At 50.8% G+C, this 12,094-nt stretch overlaps 1 protein-coding gene across 4 annotated transcripts in view; it reads left to right on the top strand.

Annotated features, from left to right (window-relative positions):
- Positions 1 to 12,094, top strand: part of SMG9 (SMG9 nonsense mediated mRNA decay factor) — a 183,550-nt gene that overhangs the window by 103,731 nt on the left and 67,725 nt on the right. For all 4 annotated transcript variants that reach the window (XM_029576582.1, XM_029576583.1, XM_029576580.1 and 1 more), the window contains 2 exons: positions 9,214 to 9,309; positions 9,883 to 9,968. In XM_029576582.1, the coding sequence (XP_029432442.1) occupies positions 9,214 to 9,309; positions 9,883 to 9,968 (182 nt within the window). The remainder of the gene's footprint in view (positions 1 to 9,213; positions 9,310 to 9,882; positions 9,969 to 12,094) is intronic.

Genomic DNA, 12,094 nt, shown 5'->3' with positions numbered 1-12,094 from the left:
CAGAGAAAACTTTGAAGGCTGCTCCCATATAAGCTAGTGCACCCTCTGTCATCCTTCAGTATTCTTCTGACTCCAGCAGATATGAATGGCTGAACTCTAGTTCCCCACTAAGACTTCTGAAAAGCTAAATTTAGTGTTCTTTTCTATATTTCTTAGCTTGCTTCCAATCTTAAGATGGGTCAAGGTTAACAGAGGATAGTAAAAAAAAAAAAAAAGTCAGGGAAAGCTCAGACCTTTGTCTAGGGCCCAGCAATCTAACTTGCAGGAAGAGCTGTTTTTCAGTCTCCATTGCTGTATTTGCTTTGTGGGGATAAGCTTTTGTACCTTTCTTACTTGCAGGTTAGATTTGTAAGCCCCGGGGTGCAAGTTGGTGGTCCAACCTCTCCCCCTTTTCCTCCGAGCCGACTCGCTGCCCTGAGAAGTCGTTTTGCCTTGGGGCAGCCTTCAAGAGAAGCGACATTCCTCTGTGTGGTGTGTGGCTGTGAGGAGCAGGTTTTTCCCTGCTCCTCGCAGCCACTCACCAGCGATGTCGGCGGCTCAGCTCACAGTCCCATGCTGCAGTCCTTGAGCTGCTGCGCGTGCGGAGAGCCCGATTCCCGGATCTCCCGCAAGGGGGATCTGTGCGAGAAGCCTCCCTGGTGGGGAGGGTTCCTTGCGGCCGGCAGGACGAGCAGGTTCGCGCGCCTCGATGCACGGAGGCCGGCCCTGATCCCACCCAGCGCAGGAAGGGTGGCCATCCTTGATTCTGAGCCAACTGCTCCAGAACAGCCGGGCGATGATTCGGACGGTGGCTCTTCAGTGCTGCCGCTGATCCTGTCAGCCCCCTGGACCCTTGTCCACCCGCAGGAGACCCCCTCTCGGTTCCTTCTTCTGGACCACCTCCATTTTCGGCAGATTTTGTGCTTTTAATGCACAATGCCTATCTGGCCAGAATAGGACAGCAGCAAGATCCAACAGGGCCTCCTCCTCCTAAGGTGAGCAGGATGGCTGATCCCCCAGGCCTCCGGGATGCCCTCAGGGAGTGGGGGCCCTAGGATCTGGGGTTCACCAAGGTGCCTCCAGGGTCCACATGGTCCATCATCCTCCGGGGGGCTTGGCTTCTCTTCCTCAAGGCCCTCTCGCGGACCCAGACCTTGATGAACCCTCTCTGATGGCTTAGATGGAAGGGGATGATCCCCAGGTACTGCGTCTCTTCCAGAGGGATGAGTTGGATCCGCTCATCCCTTATGTCATGCAGGAATTGGATATTGAGGATCCACAAGACCCTCCAGGGCCTTCTCCACCAGCTAAGAAGGGGGACACCGTGCTCTCAGGTCTACGTCCACCATCGAAGTCTTTTCCTTCCCATCCTATGCTACTGCAATTGCTGTCCTGGGAATGGGATTCCCCTGAAGTCTCCCTCAAGGTGGGTAGAGCTATGGATAAGCTATACCCCCTCCCAGACGATTTTCTGGAGCTCCTCAAGGTTCCCAAAAGTGGACACGGCGGTATCTGCAGTGACGAAACGAACTACCTTTCCGGTGATTGGAAGTGCTGCCCTATGGAATATGCAGGATAGAAAGCTCGAGGTGTATCTCAAGAGTATTCGAGGTGTCGGCTCTGGGTGTCAGAGTGGCGATCTGTATTTCCCTCACGCAACGGGCAGGACTCCGATGGGTCCAAAAGCCCCTCAGTACACAAGATCTGCTCCTGCCAAGGCACAGCGGCTGACCTCCTGGAGGCCGTGATAGCGAATGGGTCAGATGCGCTATATGACCTGCTCAGAATTCTGGCCAGGTCTATGGTTTCAGCAGTCTTGGCCAGACGCTTCCTGTGGCTCCGCACCTGGTCGATGGGTTCCTTCTCCAAGACCCAGTTGGGCTCCCTACCCTTCAAAGGGAAATTATTCTTTGGAGATGATCTGGACCAGATTATCAAGTAACTCGGCAAGAATAAGGTCCGCGGGCTGCTAGGACCTTCGGTTCCACTAGAAGCCGTTTCCAGAGCCAAAGATGTTTCCATCAACCAAGAATAGCTGCCTCTCGTCTGCCCTCTTCGCATTCCCAGTCCTGGTCTCGTTCCTTTGGTGGCTGAAGACCGGCCCTGGATAATCTTCCCCAGGGGGCAGCTCCCAAATCTTCACAATGAGGCCATGCCGGCCCACTCCTTGGTCACCAGGATAGGGGGCCGTCTCTCCTTCTTCCACGAGGAGTGGGTCAAGATTACCTTGGATCAGTGGGTCCTGGATATTCTAAAGCACGTTTACGCTTTAGATTTTGCTCGTCCTCTAAGAGACAGGTTCCTCTTCTCTCCCTGCAGACCACCACAGAAACAACTCATAGTGCGCCAGACACTCGACAGGCTCCTGGCCCTCTGAGCAATTTGCCGGTCCCTCTGGAAGTGGGAGCCGGCCATTACTCAGTCTACTTTGTAGTCCCCAAGAAGGGCTCCTTCCTTCCGATCCTGGATCTCAAGATGGCCAACAAAGCCCTCAGGGTCCCACACTTCAGGATGGAGACCTCACGCTCAGTGATAGTGTTGGTACACAGCGGAGAATTTCTGGCCTCCTTGGATCTGACGGAGGCTTATCTCCACATTCCCATCCTTAAGGCTCATCAACGCTTTCTTCCCTTCAAGATTATGAGACAGCATTTTCAATTCCAAGCCCTGCCTTTTGGACTGGCGACAGCTCCCCGTACCTTCACCAGAGTAATGGTAGTAGTGGCGGCAGCTCTCAGGAGGGAGGGAATCCTGGTCCACCCCTATTTGGACGATTGGCTCATCCGGGCAAAGTCCCTGGTCCAGTGTCAACGAGCGATAGACAGTGTTGCATCTCCTTCAGTCCCTCAGATGGGTGGTCAATTTCTCCAAGAGCAGCCTTACTCCATCTCAGTCCCTGGACTTCCTAGGAGCACACTTCGATATAGCTGTGGGCAAGGTACTGCTGCGTCTGGATCGGGCCCGGGCTCTCATCTCCTAGGTACAGCGATTCATTTCGCTATCTCTTCCCACAGCCCAGGATTATCTTCAGGTTCTGGGCACTATGGCTTCCACTATCGATCTGGTACCTTGGGCTTTTGCGCATATGCGTCCTCTGCAGAGAACCTTGCTCTCCCGCTGGAAACCAGTTTCTCTGGAGTTTCAGGCCATCCCCCTGCTGCCAGAGAGGACCCAGGACAGTCTGGCCTGGTAGCTCAACCTGGATCATTTGTTAAAGGGAGTAACCTTGGCAGTCCATCAGTGGGTGATTGTCACCACAGACGCCAGTGTCTCCGGTTGGGGAGCGATCTGTGAGACAAAATCGGCACAGGGGACGTGGACGGATTTGCAAGCATCCTGGCTGATCAATCGCTTGGAGACCAGAGCGGTATGCCTGAAGTTGAAGCTTTTTCTCCCCCTAGTCCAGCATTGGGCGGTTCAGATTCTGTTAAACAATGCAACAAAAGTAGCGAACATCAATCGTCAAGGGGAAACAAAGAGTCGTCACATTTCTCGGGAGACAGACAACTTGCTGGTCTGGGCGGAGGTCCACCTTTCCCGCTTAGCGGCCTTTCACATCGCAGGAGTGGACAACGTTCAAGCCGATTTCTTGAGTCGTCAACGCATAGATCCCGGAGAGTGGGAATTCTCCGAGGAAGCAGTGGCACTTTATTCAGTCGGTGGGGGTCTCCCCACCTGGACCTGATGGCCACTCTATGGAATGCCAAAGCTCCGTGATTCTTCAGCTGCAGAAGAGAGCACGGCGCGGAGGGAGTTTATGCCTTAGTCCTTCCCTGGCCGCAGCACATTCTCCATGTTTCCGCCATAGCCCCTGGTGGGAAAGGTAATCCGAAGAGTAGAGACTCACCACGGTCCTGTAATTCTGGTGGCGCCAGAATGGCCACATCGGCCATGGTTCACGGACTAAGTCAACCTCGCAGTGGAAGGCCCTCTTCTGCGCCAGGGTTTGTTATTTTTCGGCCAGGCAGATCGCTTCTGTCTTGTAGCCTGGCTTTTGAGAGGCGCCAGCTGAGAAGACGAGGATACCCGGAGGCCGTGATCTCAACCCTCCTCAAGGCTAGGAAGACCTCTACGGCCATTGCCTATATCTGAGTTTGGAAGGTCTTCGAGACCTGGTGTGGCTCCGTACCTGTCTTGCCACGGAGCGACTCAATGACTCAGATACTGTCGTTCCTGCAACAGGGCCTGGAAAAGGGATTGGCCTACAATTCCCTGAGGGTGCAGGTGGCTGCCCTCTGTTCCCTGATCCAGCACCAGAAGGGAACCCCCCTCTCCGCTCCCCCGGACATCATCCGATTTCTCACATTAAGCCTCCAGTACACGCTCTGTGTCCCTCATGGAGCCTCAACTTAGTTCTTCGAATTCTAGGCAGCCCACCTTTCGAACCACTACAAGCCACTACCCTCAAGGATCTTACGCTCAAGATAGTCTTCCTATCTTGAAGGCTATTTGCTCTGCCTGCAGGATTTCGGAGCTTCAGGCGCTATCGTGCAGTAAGCCCTATCTCCGTTTCATGGATTCAGGAGTTTCTTTGTGCACGGTGTCCTCTTTCCTGCCCAAGGTTGTTTCCGCGTTCCATATGAATCACACGGTGGAACTCCCATCTTTCTCAACTGAAGATTCCCGTGAGCTACGCAAGCTTCATATTAAGCGCATCCTCATTCGCTATCTGGAGGCCACAAATTGTTCAATGTAATTTCCTTTCTCAGTTAATTGTGAACCGACATGATGTGTCCTACGAATGCCTGTATATAAAAAAATGTTAAATAAATAAATAAATGACTTTCGCTTGTCGGATCATCTTTTTGTACTTTGGAGTGGCCCAAAGAAGGGGGCCAAGGCTTCGAAACCCACCATTGCTTGCTGGCTGAAAGAGGCCATCGCCTCAGCATATATTGGTGCCGGTCGACAGCCTCCGGTGGGCATCAAGGCCCATTCCTTCCAAGCTCTCGCGGCTTCCTGGGCGATCCATTTCGCCTCAGGAGATATGCCTAGCAGCCACCTGGAAGTCTTTACATACCTTTGCTCGGCACTATCGTTTAAATCTACAGCCACCGGTTTTCGGCTCCTTTGCAATCGGGTCATTTTCGTTCCTGTAGTACCACGGATCAGTCCAGAAGCCCACCTAAGGATTTATGGGATTGGAATCGTCTCTCTGCTCAAATTGTTTTCCATTTACCACGTGTTTAGTGGCTGTTTCATGGTTCATTTTGCGAGTTTAGTTGCCTCTTAAAGTTTAGTACACACTGTACAGTTGTTCAAGTTGAAAGGGTTTTATACCTTGATCCATCCATCCTGTCTCTTCAGGCTTTGATATTCTTAATACTGAAGGATGACAGAGTGTACACTAGTTTATTTGGGAGCACCCTTCGAAGTTTTCTCTGACTCCATCTGCTGGAGTCAGAGAAAATTTCCCGGCCAGCCCTTCCTCCCTGCGCGACTGGCGCTGACCCATCGGGGTCAGGGGAGGGGAGGCGGACGATCCCCAAGCCTCCCGCGAGGCAAATGGCCCCGAGCCCGACTCACCCCGGAGCCCTGATCCGGCCAACGAGCAGGTACCTGTGGTAAGCCCGCCCACCTCCCGACGTCAGTGGAAAAGGCCCTTTAAGGGCACGACCCTCCCTGGTGTCGCGCGACTAAGGGGCCTGCTCCTTAGTGCGCTCCTTAGTGCTCCCCTTTGTGCTCCCCCTTCGAGCTTCTCTATCCTTTATCTACCAGTGGCCACCACCGCTGAACCCCCTGAGCCTCAGGAATCCCGCCAACGAAGCAAACCAACAACAGTGACGGGGCACTCAGGACAGATCCTCAACCTTCCAGCACCTGGACTCAGAGCCATCTCCGGACAACCTTCTCGGACGCACGATGCTAACCTACCCTATCCCCATCTTACATCGTCGCCATCATTCTCACACTAAGCCACTACAATTACCCCTGAGCCATACCTCCAGATCTCTCATTCCAATCATGACCTCCCCTCTCACTCAGCTATTAGGGCTCACGATCTTCTCTCTAACCCTCTTCAACGCACAGTCACTGACAAAGAAAACGCACATCCTCTGACTATCTCCTGGACTCACAGCCAGACATCTGCGCCATCATGGAGACCTGGCTAAAAAGCTCCGACATTGCCCTGATAAATCAATTACCTACTCACCTGTTTGACATCTTCTCAATTCCCAGACAAAAAAAACGAGGAGGCAGCCTTCTTCTAGCCACCAAAAAAGCACTCAGTCTCACCTCACAACCAGTTAAGACCTCCACCAAATTTGAACTAGGTCTATTCAAATCTAAACATCTTCAAATTCTACTAGTATATGCGCCACCAGATCTACTAGACGAAGACACCTCCCTACTCATCGAAATCATAGTGAAACATATCAACACGGACTCCCCAGCTATGATTCTGGAGGACTTCAACCTCCATGTAGACGCCACTCCTCCCTCCCACAATTGCGAAACCTTCCTCACCACTCTCAGAGCCATGGGCTTTGAACAAATCATTGACAAACCTACTCACAAAGCGGGACATACTCTTGACCTCATCTTCATAAACTCCAGCCTGTCTTACTCCATCCCCCCTGTTTGCACTCCAGTTCCCTGTTTGGACCACTCACTGGTCTCTGCTACCCTTGCAACCAACGAACATCCTAACTTCCCACAGCCTCTGTCTACTATCCACTTCGGGAAATCATGCGCATCCGACGTTCTCAAAGAACACCTTTCCAAAGAACTCACAAATTTGGACGTAACCAACCCCAACTCAGCCCTTCTATCCTGGCACAACATCACAGAGGCAATAGCTAATAAACTTAGCCCCCCAGTGGTCAAAATAATCAACCCGTCGCTAAAGAGAAAACAACCCTGGTTCTCACCTGAACTTAAGCAATTGAAACAAGACCTCAGACACAAAGAAGGCAAAGGGCGCAAGACCCCTAGCACTACGACATTGTCGGAGTATAAAAATACCCTCCACCTCTACAGGAGTGCCATCCTTCGGACAAAAAAAGATTTCTATGCCAACAGAATTCACGACCTCCAATTCGATGCCAAGGCCTTGTTTTCCTACGTTTCCCAGCTCACAAAAACAGTCACCCCGGCTATCCCAGACGAGCTTGCACAAATCAAAGCTAAAGAGCTCGCATTCTTCTTTCAGAAAAAAATCTCTAACACACTAGCACTCCTCCCCACCAACTTAACTTCCCTTCCCCTAACCTCAGACACCACTACTCACTCTGGAACCATCCTTGACTCCTTTGATCTAACTTCCCCCTTGGAGATCGAGTCCTTACTTAAGAAACTTAAACCATCCAGCCACCCGTCAGACCACATTCCTACAAAACTATTGTTACTCATTCCTGATGCCATCTCCAGACCTCTGGCCAACATCATAAACTGCTCCTTAACTCAAGGAATCTATCCAGACAGGCTGAAAACTGCGTCCCTCAAACCACTGCTAAAGAAACCCAACCTAGACATAGGGCGGAAATTGGAGAGATCTCTTATCTCTAATCTCCCTTTTATCGCTAAACTCACTGAGAAACTGGTTAATACTCAACTCTCAGATTACCTGGAGGAACACAAAATACTATACCCATCCCAATACGGCTTCCATAAGACCTTCAGCACGGAAACTCTACTCATATCCCTCACGGATCACATCATCATGGGCCTAGACAAAAGTCAATCATTCCTACTAGCTCTTCTAGACATCTCCGCGGCATTCAATACCGTAAACCACTCTATCCTTCTAAACCGCCTCTCGGACATCGGCCTTTCAGGGGCAGCTCACAGATGGTTTGAATCCTTCCTCAGCAATAGAAGCTTCAAGGTCAAAATCAACAATAAAGAATCTCCCAGCATCAATTCTTCATTAGGTGTACCCCAAGGCTCCTCACTGTCACCTACCCTCTTCAATATTTACCTTCTTCCCCTCTGCCATCTGCTAACTAACCTAAAATTAATACACTATCTCTACGCGGACGATGTTCAGATTCTGATCCCGATCACAGAATCCCTCTCAACACTCATTTTCTGGGAAAACTGCCTCCAGTCTATCAACCGCCTCCTTACCAGTCTGAACCTGGTCCTTAATGCTTCCAAGACTGAACTCCTCCTCATCTCTTCCGACCACTCTGACCCCCCCCCCCCCCCACACCCCGATCATGCATGTAAGAGACCTCGGAGTAATCTTTGACCACCGTCTGAACCTAAAGAAATCCATTAACAACACAACCAAAGACTGTTTTTATAAACTACAAGTTCTGAAAAGACTCAAACCCCTCCTCCACTTCCATGACTTCAGGACGTTCCTCCAAACCACGCTATTCGCCAAGATAGACAATTGCAACGCTCTCCTCCTGGGTCTCCCCACCTCCACCACCAGACCACTACAGATGCTCCAGAACGCGGCTGCCAGAATTCTGACCAACATCAGCCGAGTAGCTCATATCACTCCCATCCTCCGGAACCTTCACTGGCTTCCAATAAACTACAGAATTCTACACAAGTCTCTCACCATAATCCAGAAATCCATCCACAAACAGCTACAGCTCGACCTTCAGACCCCTTTCAAACTTCACACCTCCACTAGACCCATCAGAAGCATACAAAGGAACCCTGCAAGACCCCTCAACAAAAGCCACACTTCACTCAGCCACTAAAGAACGGGCATTCTCAACAGCGGGACCTGCCATATGGAATGCCATGCCCTCGGACCTTCAGACTAGAACCCTGCCTCCTAACATTTCGGAAAAAACTCAAGACCTGGCTATTCCTTCAAGCCTTCCCATAACCTTCAGAAATTCCAAAATGCCACCTAGTCATACTAGCAGTTCAGCATCCGCTGCCAGTCTAGTTGCTATGTACCTTGTCTATCCTTTGTTTTTCCGGCTACCTCAGCCTCCCAAGTTCTACCCTTCTTGTTTAATGTAACTTTGCTTCTCGTAAAATGGTTTGTTTAAAGTTGTTTACCCCCTTGTTCTGTGTAAACTGATGTGATATGATACTTTTCATGAATGTCGGTATAGAAAAGAGTTTAAATAAGGGGGACATAACCCACTGGATTGGTACTTGGAACGAAAACTAGCAGCTAAGGAACAATTTTCTTTTTTGTTATCGTTGTGTGAAATGACGGTGGAGTGTTCATATGTAAGTGTTTCAGGAAGCATGTAACTCTCGCCTGCTTCAGCAGTCATTCAACACCAACCCTTCTTCCTTCTCCTCTGCCCCTTTTAGCCGGTGCTGAGTCCCTCCATCCTGGACCACCTTATCAATAATGACAGGAAGCTGCCGCCAGAGTACACCCTGCCACACACCTACGTGGAAATGCAGGTAAGTACTCCCAAGTGTCCAGGTGGCTTCTGTGCAGTGAGGCCAGCTTGTGTCGCCACACTGCACAGGGAGAAAGGGGCAAAGCATTACATCTTCATTTATTTGAGGATGTGTCTTGCTTAAGAGGATATCGCAGCTTATAAATCATAGGCAAGGCTTCTCACCAGCTTCTCTTAAGGGTGGGGGGTCAGCTGGTGACTTCAAATCGTCTGGGACAGGGTCAGCCAGCCCTGGATGTGCCTGCGGCGGGCAGGACAGTGTCATTCTGGCTGCTATTCTTTGGGAAATCGGAGTTACATCTCCCTGCCTGCAACAAGATGAAACCTGAGCTGGTCATCTGTTGTCCCTGCTGATATTCAGTTGGATACATTTGATATGAAGCTGTCCAGGAAACCCCAAATGTTGTGCGTTAAAGAATAAAGTTAATAATAAATTCTAAGCAAAGGAAACATGGAAAGAATTGAGGGAGAAGGGTCAGAATCAGAAAGTGGAGGGATCTGGGCCTGTGTTGGGGTTGCTGATTTTCTGGTGGCTCTCTACCCATGTACTAATGCCGAATCCTTTTGTTTGCAGTCCCTGCAAATAGCGGCTTTCCTCTTCACTGTCTGCCATGTGGTGATTGTGGTGCAGGACTGGTTCACAGACCTCAGCCTTTACAGGTGAAAGACACTGGCACAAGGCCCATGGACAGGGCAATAAGAATGGAGAATAAAGCCAGGAATATCATACTGCCTCTGCACCTTCAGTACTGTGTGCAGTTCTGGTTGCAGCATCTCAAAAAAGATATAGCGGAACTATGAAAGGTGCAAAGACATGATAAAAGGGATGGAGTGATTCTCCTGTGAAGAAAGGCTAAAGGTTAGGACTCTTCAGCCTGGAGAAGATGGCTGAGGAGAGATATAACTGAGGTTTATAAAATGAGTGGTCAGCAGCAGGTAAATAGGGAGGGGTTATTTAACCTTTCAGATAGGACTAAGGGACACTTATGAATGTAACTACAGCAGATTTAAACTACATTTAGGGAGATATTTTTTCAGCCAGCACATTTAAGCTGTGAAATTTGTTGCCAGAAGATGTGGTCAGGTTTAATAATATATCTGGATTTAAACCAAGTTTCTTGAGCACACCAGTCTATTAAAAATTATTAGCCAGTTGGACTTTACTTCCGGGAGTGAGTAACAAGGAATGGATCTTCCCATGTTGAATCTTCCGGGTACTTACAAGAGACCTGAATTGGCCCCATTGGAGATAGGATGCTGGGCTCAACGGAACAATGGTCTGACCTCACATGACCAACTATAATCATAGGATGTGTTACTGACCTCAGGTCTGAACAGGCAGAAATTCACTGCTAGTAAATAGCACCCCAGTGAGGGCTCGATATAATAAAGTTAAATCCTATGCTAATGAAGGCTTTACCTGTTAACTTTCCAAAGCAGAGAGGTGCACTACTTAATTTGTTTTCTTAGTGTTGAAAACTCCCAATCAGAGGTGGAGGAAAGTTTCCAGGGCTAGTGCTAGTCTGTGGGCAGAAGTTGGAGTTCTGGTGCCAGGACCAGTACCCGGCATTTAAGGGCAAATCCAAATAGATCACATCGAGCGCTCTTCTATCAAATTTTCTAGTCACCCAATCAAAAAAATCAATCAAATTTCCTGTACGTACCAGGATCAGTCCAGGACACCTGGGTTGTGACTCCGCACCAATAGATTGAGACAGAGCAAGATCTGTCGGACTCGGCCATATATGGCCATGTGCCTGCCACAGCCCCTCAGTCTTACTCTGTCTCCAGTAGATGGTGCAGGTGCAGTCACAGCCCCTGCCTGCCCTGGGTACTGATAGTCAGGGTTAAGTTTTTTTTCTTGTGTTTTAGTCAGCGCTGGTTAGAATTTTTCTTCATTTGCTTTATTTTCTTAATTTTCTGTGAGGAAGTCCCGTCCGCCCTACCTCCCAGGGGGGTTGGGAGGTTCTGAGGGGACCATCCCCCCCTGGTAGAGGCCGCTGCCTGGATTGAGGACCCAGCTTGTCGAGTGGCAGCGTCGGGGGTGACACCGGGGAGCCTGGTTCACTCACCCCCGCTGGAACAGGGCCCCAGGACCGAGGACAGCAACAGGTTGGAAAAAAAAAAAAAGTTTTCTGCTGTTTGCGTTCGCCGGCTCTCCTTTGCTTTGCGGCTCCGTCTCGGGGGGGGGTTGCCGATTGCCGGGGGGGTGAGTTGTAATTTTTTTTTTTTTCAGTTTTAATTTTGCTTGCGTTTGCGCCGCGATCGCGCAAATGCCGCATGGTTCGACTTGTCGGGCCTGCGGCTCTGTGCGCGCGCCTTTCCAGGGAGGGCCTGTGCTCTGCTTGCGTCCCGGGAGGTGAAGAGCCTTCCTGGGCGCGGTGGAGCAGCTGATCCCGGCCGGTCCGATCGCCGCCGCGTGATAGTGCAGCGTCGGTCAGGCCTCCGGATCTCTTCCTGCTCAGCGCGGGAGTGGCGGCCATTTTAGGCACTGCCCGCAAAACCGCACGGGAGCCGGCTGGGGATGCCGGCCTGCCTCCCGCGCTTTCCCCGCAGCGGGGGGCGATATTCCGAGGGGAACCGGCTTCCTTGGGGCCGCCAGTGCCGATGAGGGCTCGTCGGGCTCCAGGGAGTTCTCGGATGATTTTGCGCTTTTGTTGCGCAAACTTCTTCATTATAAAGGCCGCAAGCGCAGTCGGGCAAAAACATCTAGAGGGGTTTCGCAGTCCGACCCCCCCCCCCCCCCCCTTCCCCGAAGAGGAGGCCTAAGGATCCCTCAGATATTC

This window comes from Rhinatrema bivittatum, chromosome 14 (assembly GCF_901001135.1).
Source record: "Rhinatrema bivittatum chromosome 14, aRhiBiv1.1, whole genome shotgun sequence".
NCBI lineage: Eukaryota > Metazoa > Chordata > Amphibia > Gymnophiona > Rhinatrematidae > Rhinatrema > Rhinatrema bivittatum.
This window is presented reverse-complemented; position numbering and strand designations above follow the sequence as displayed.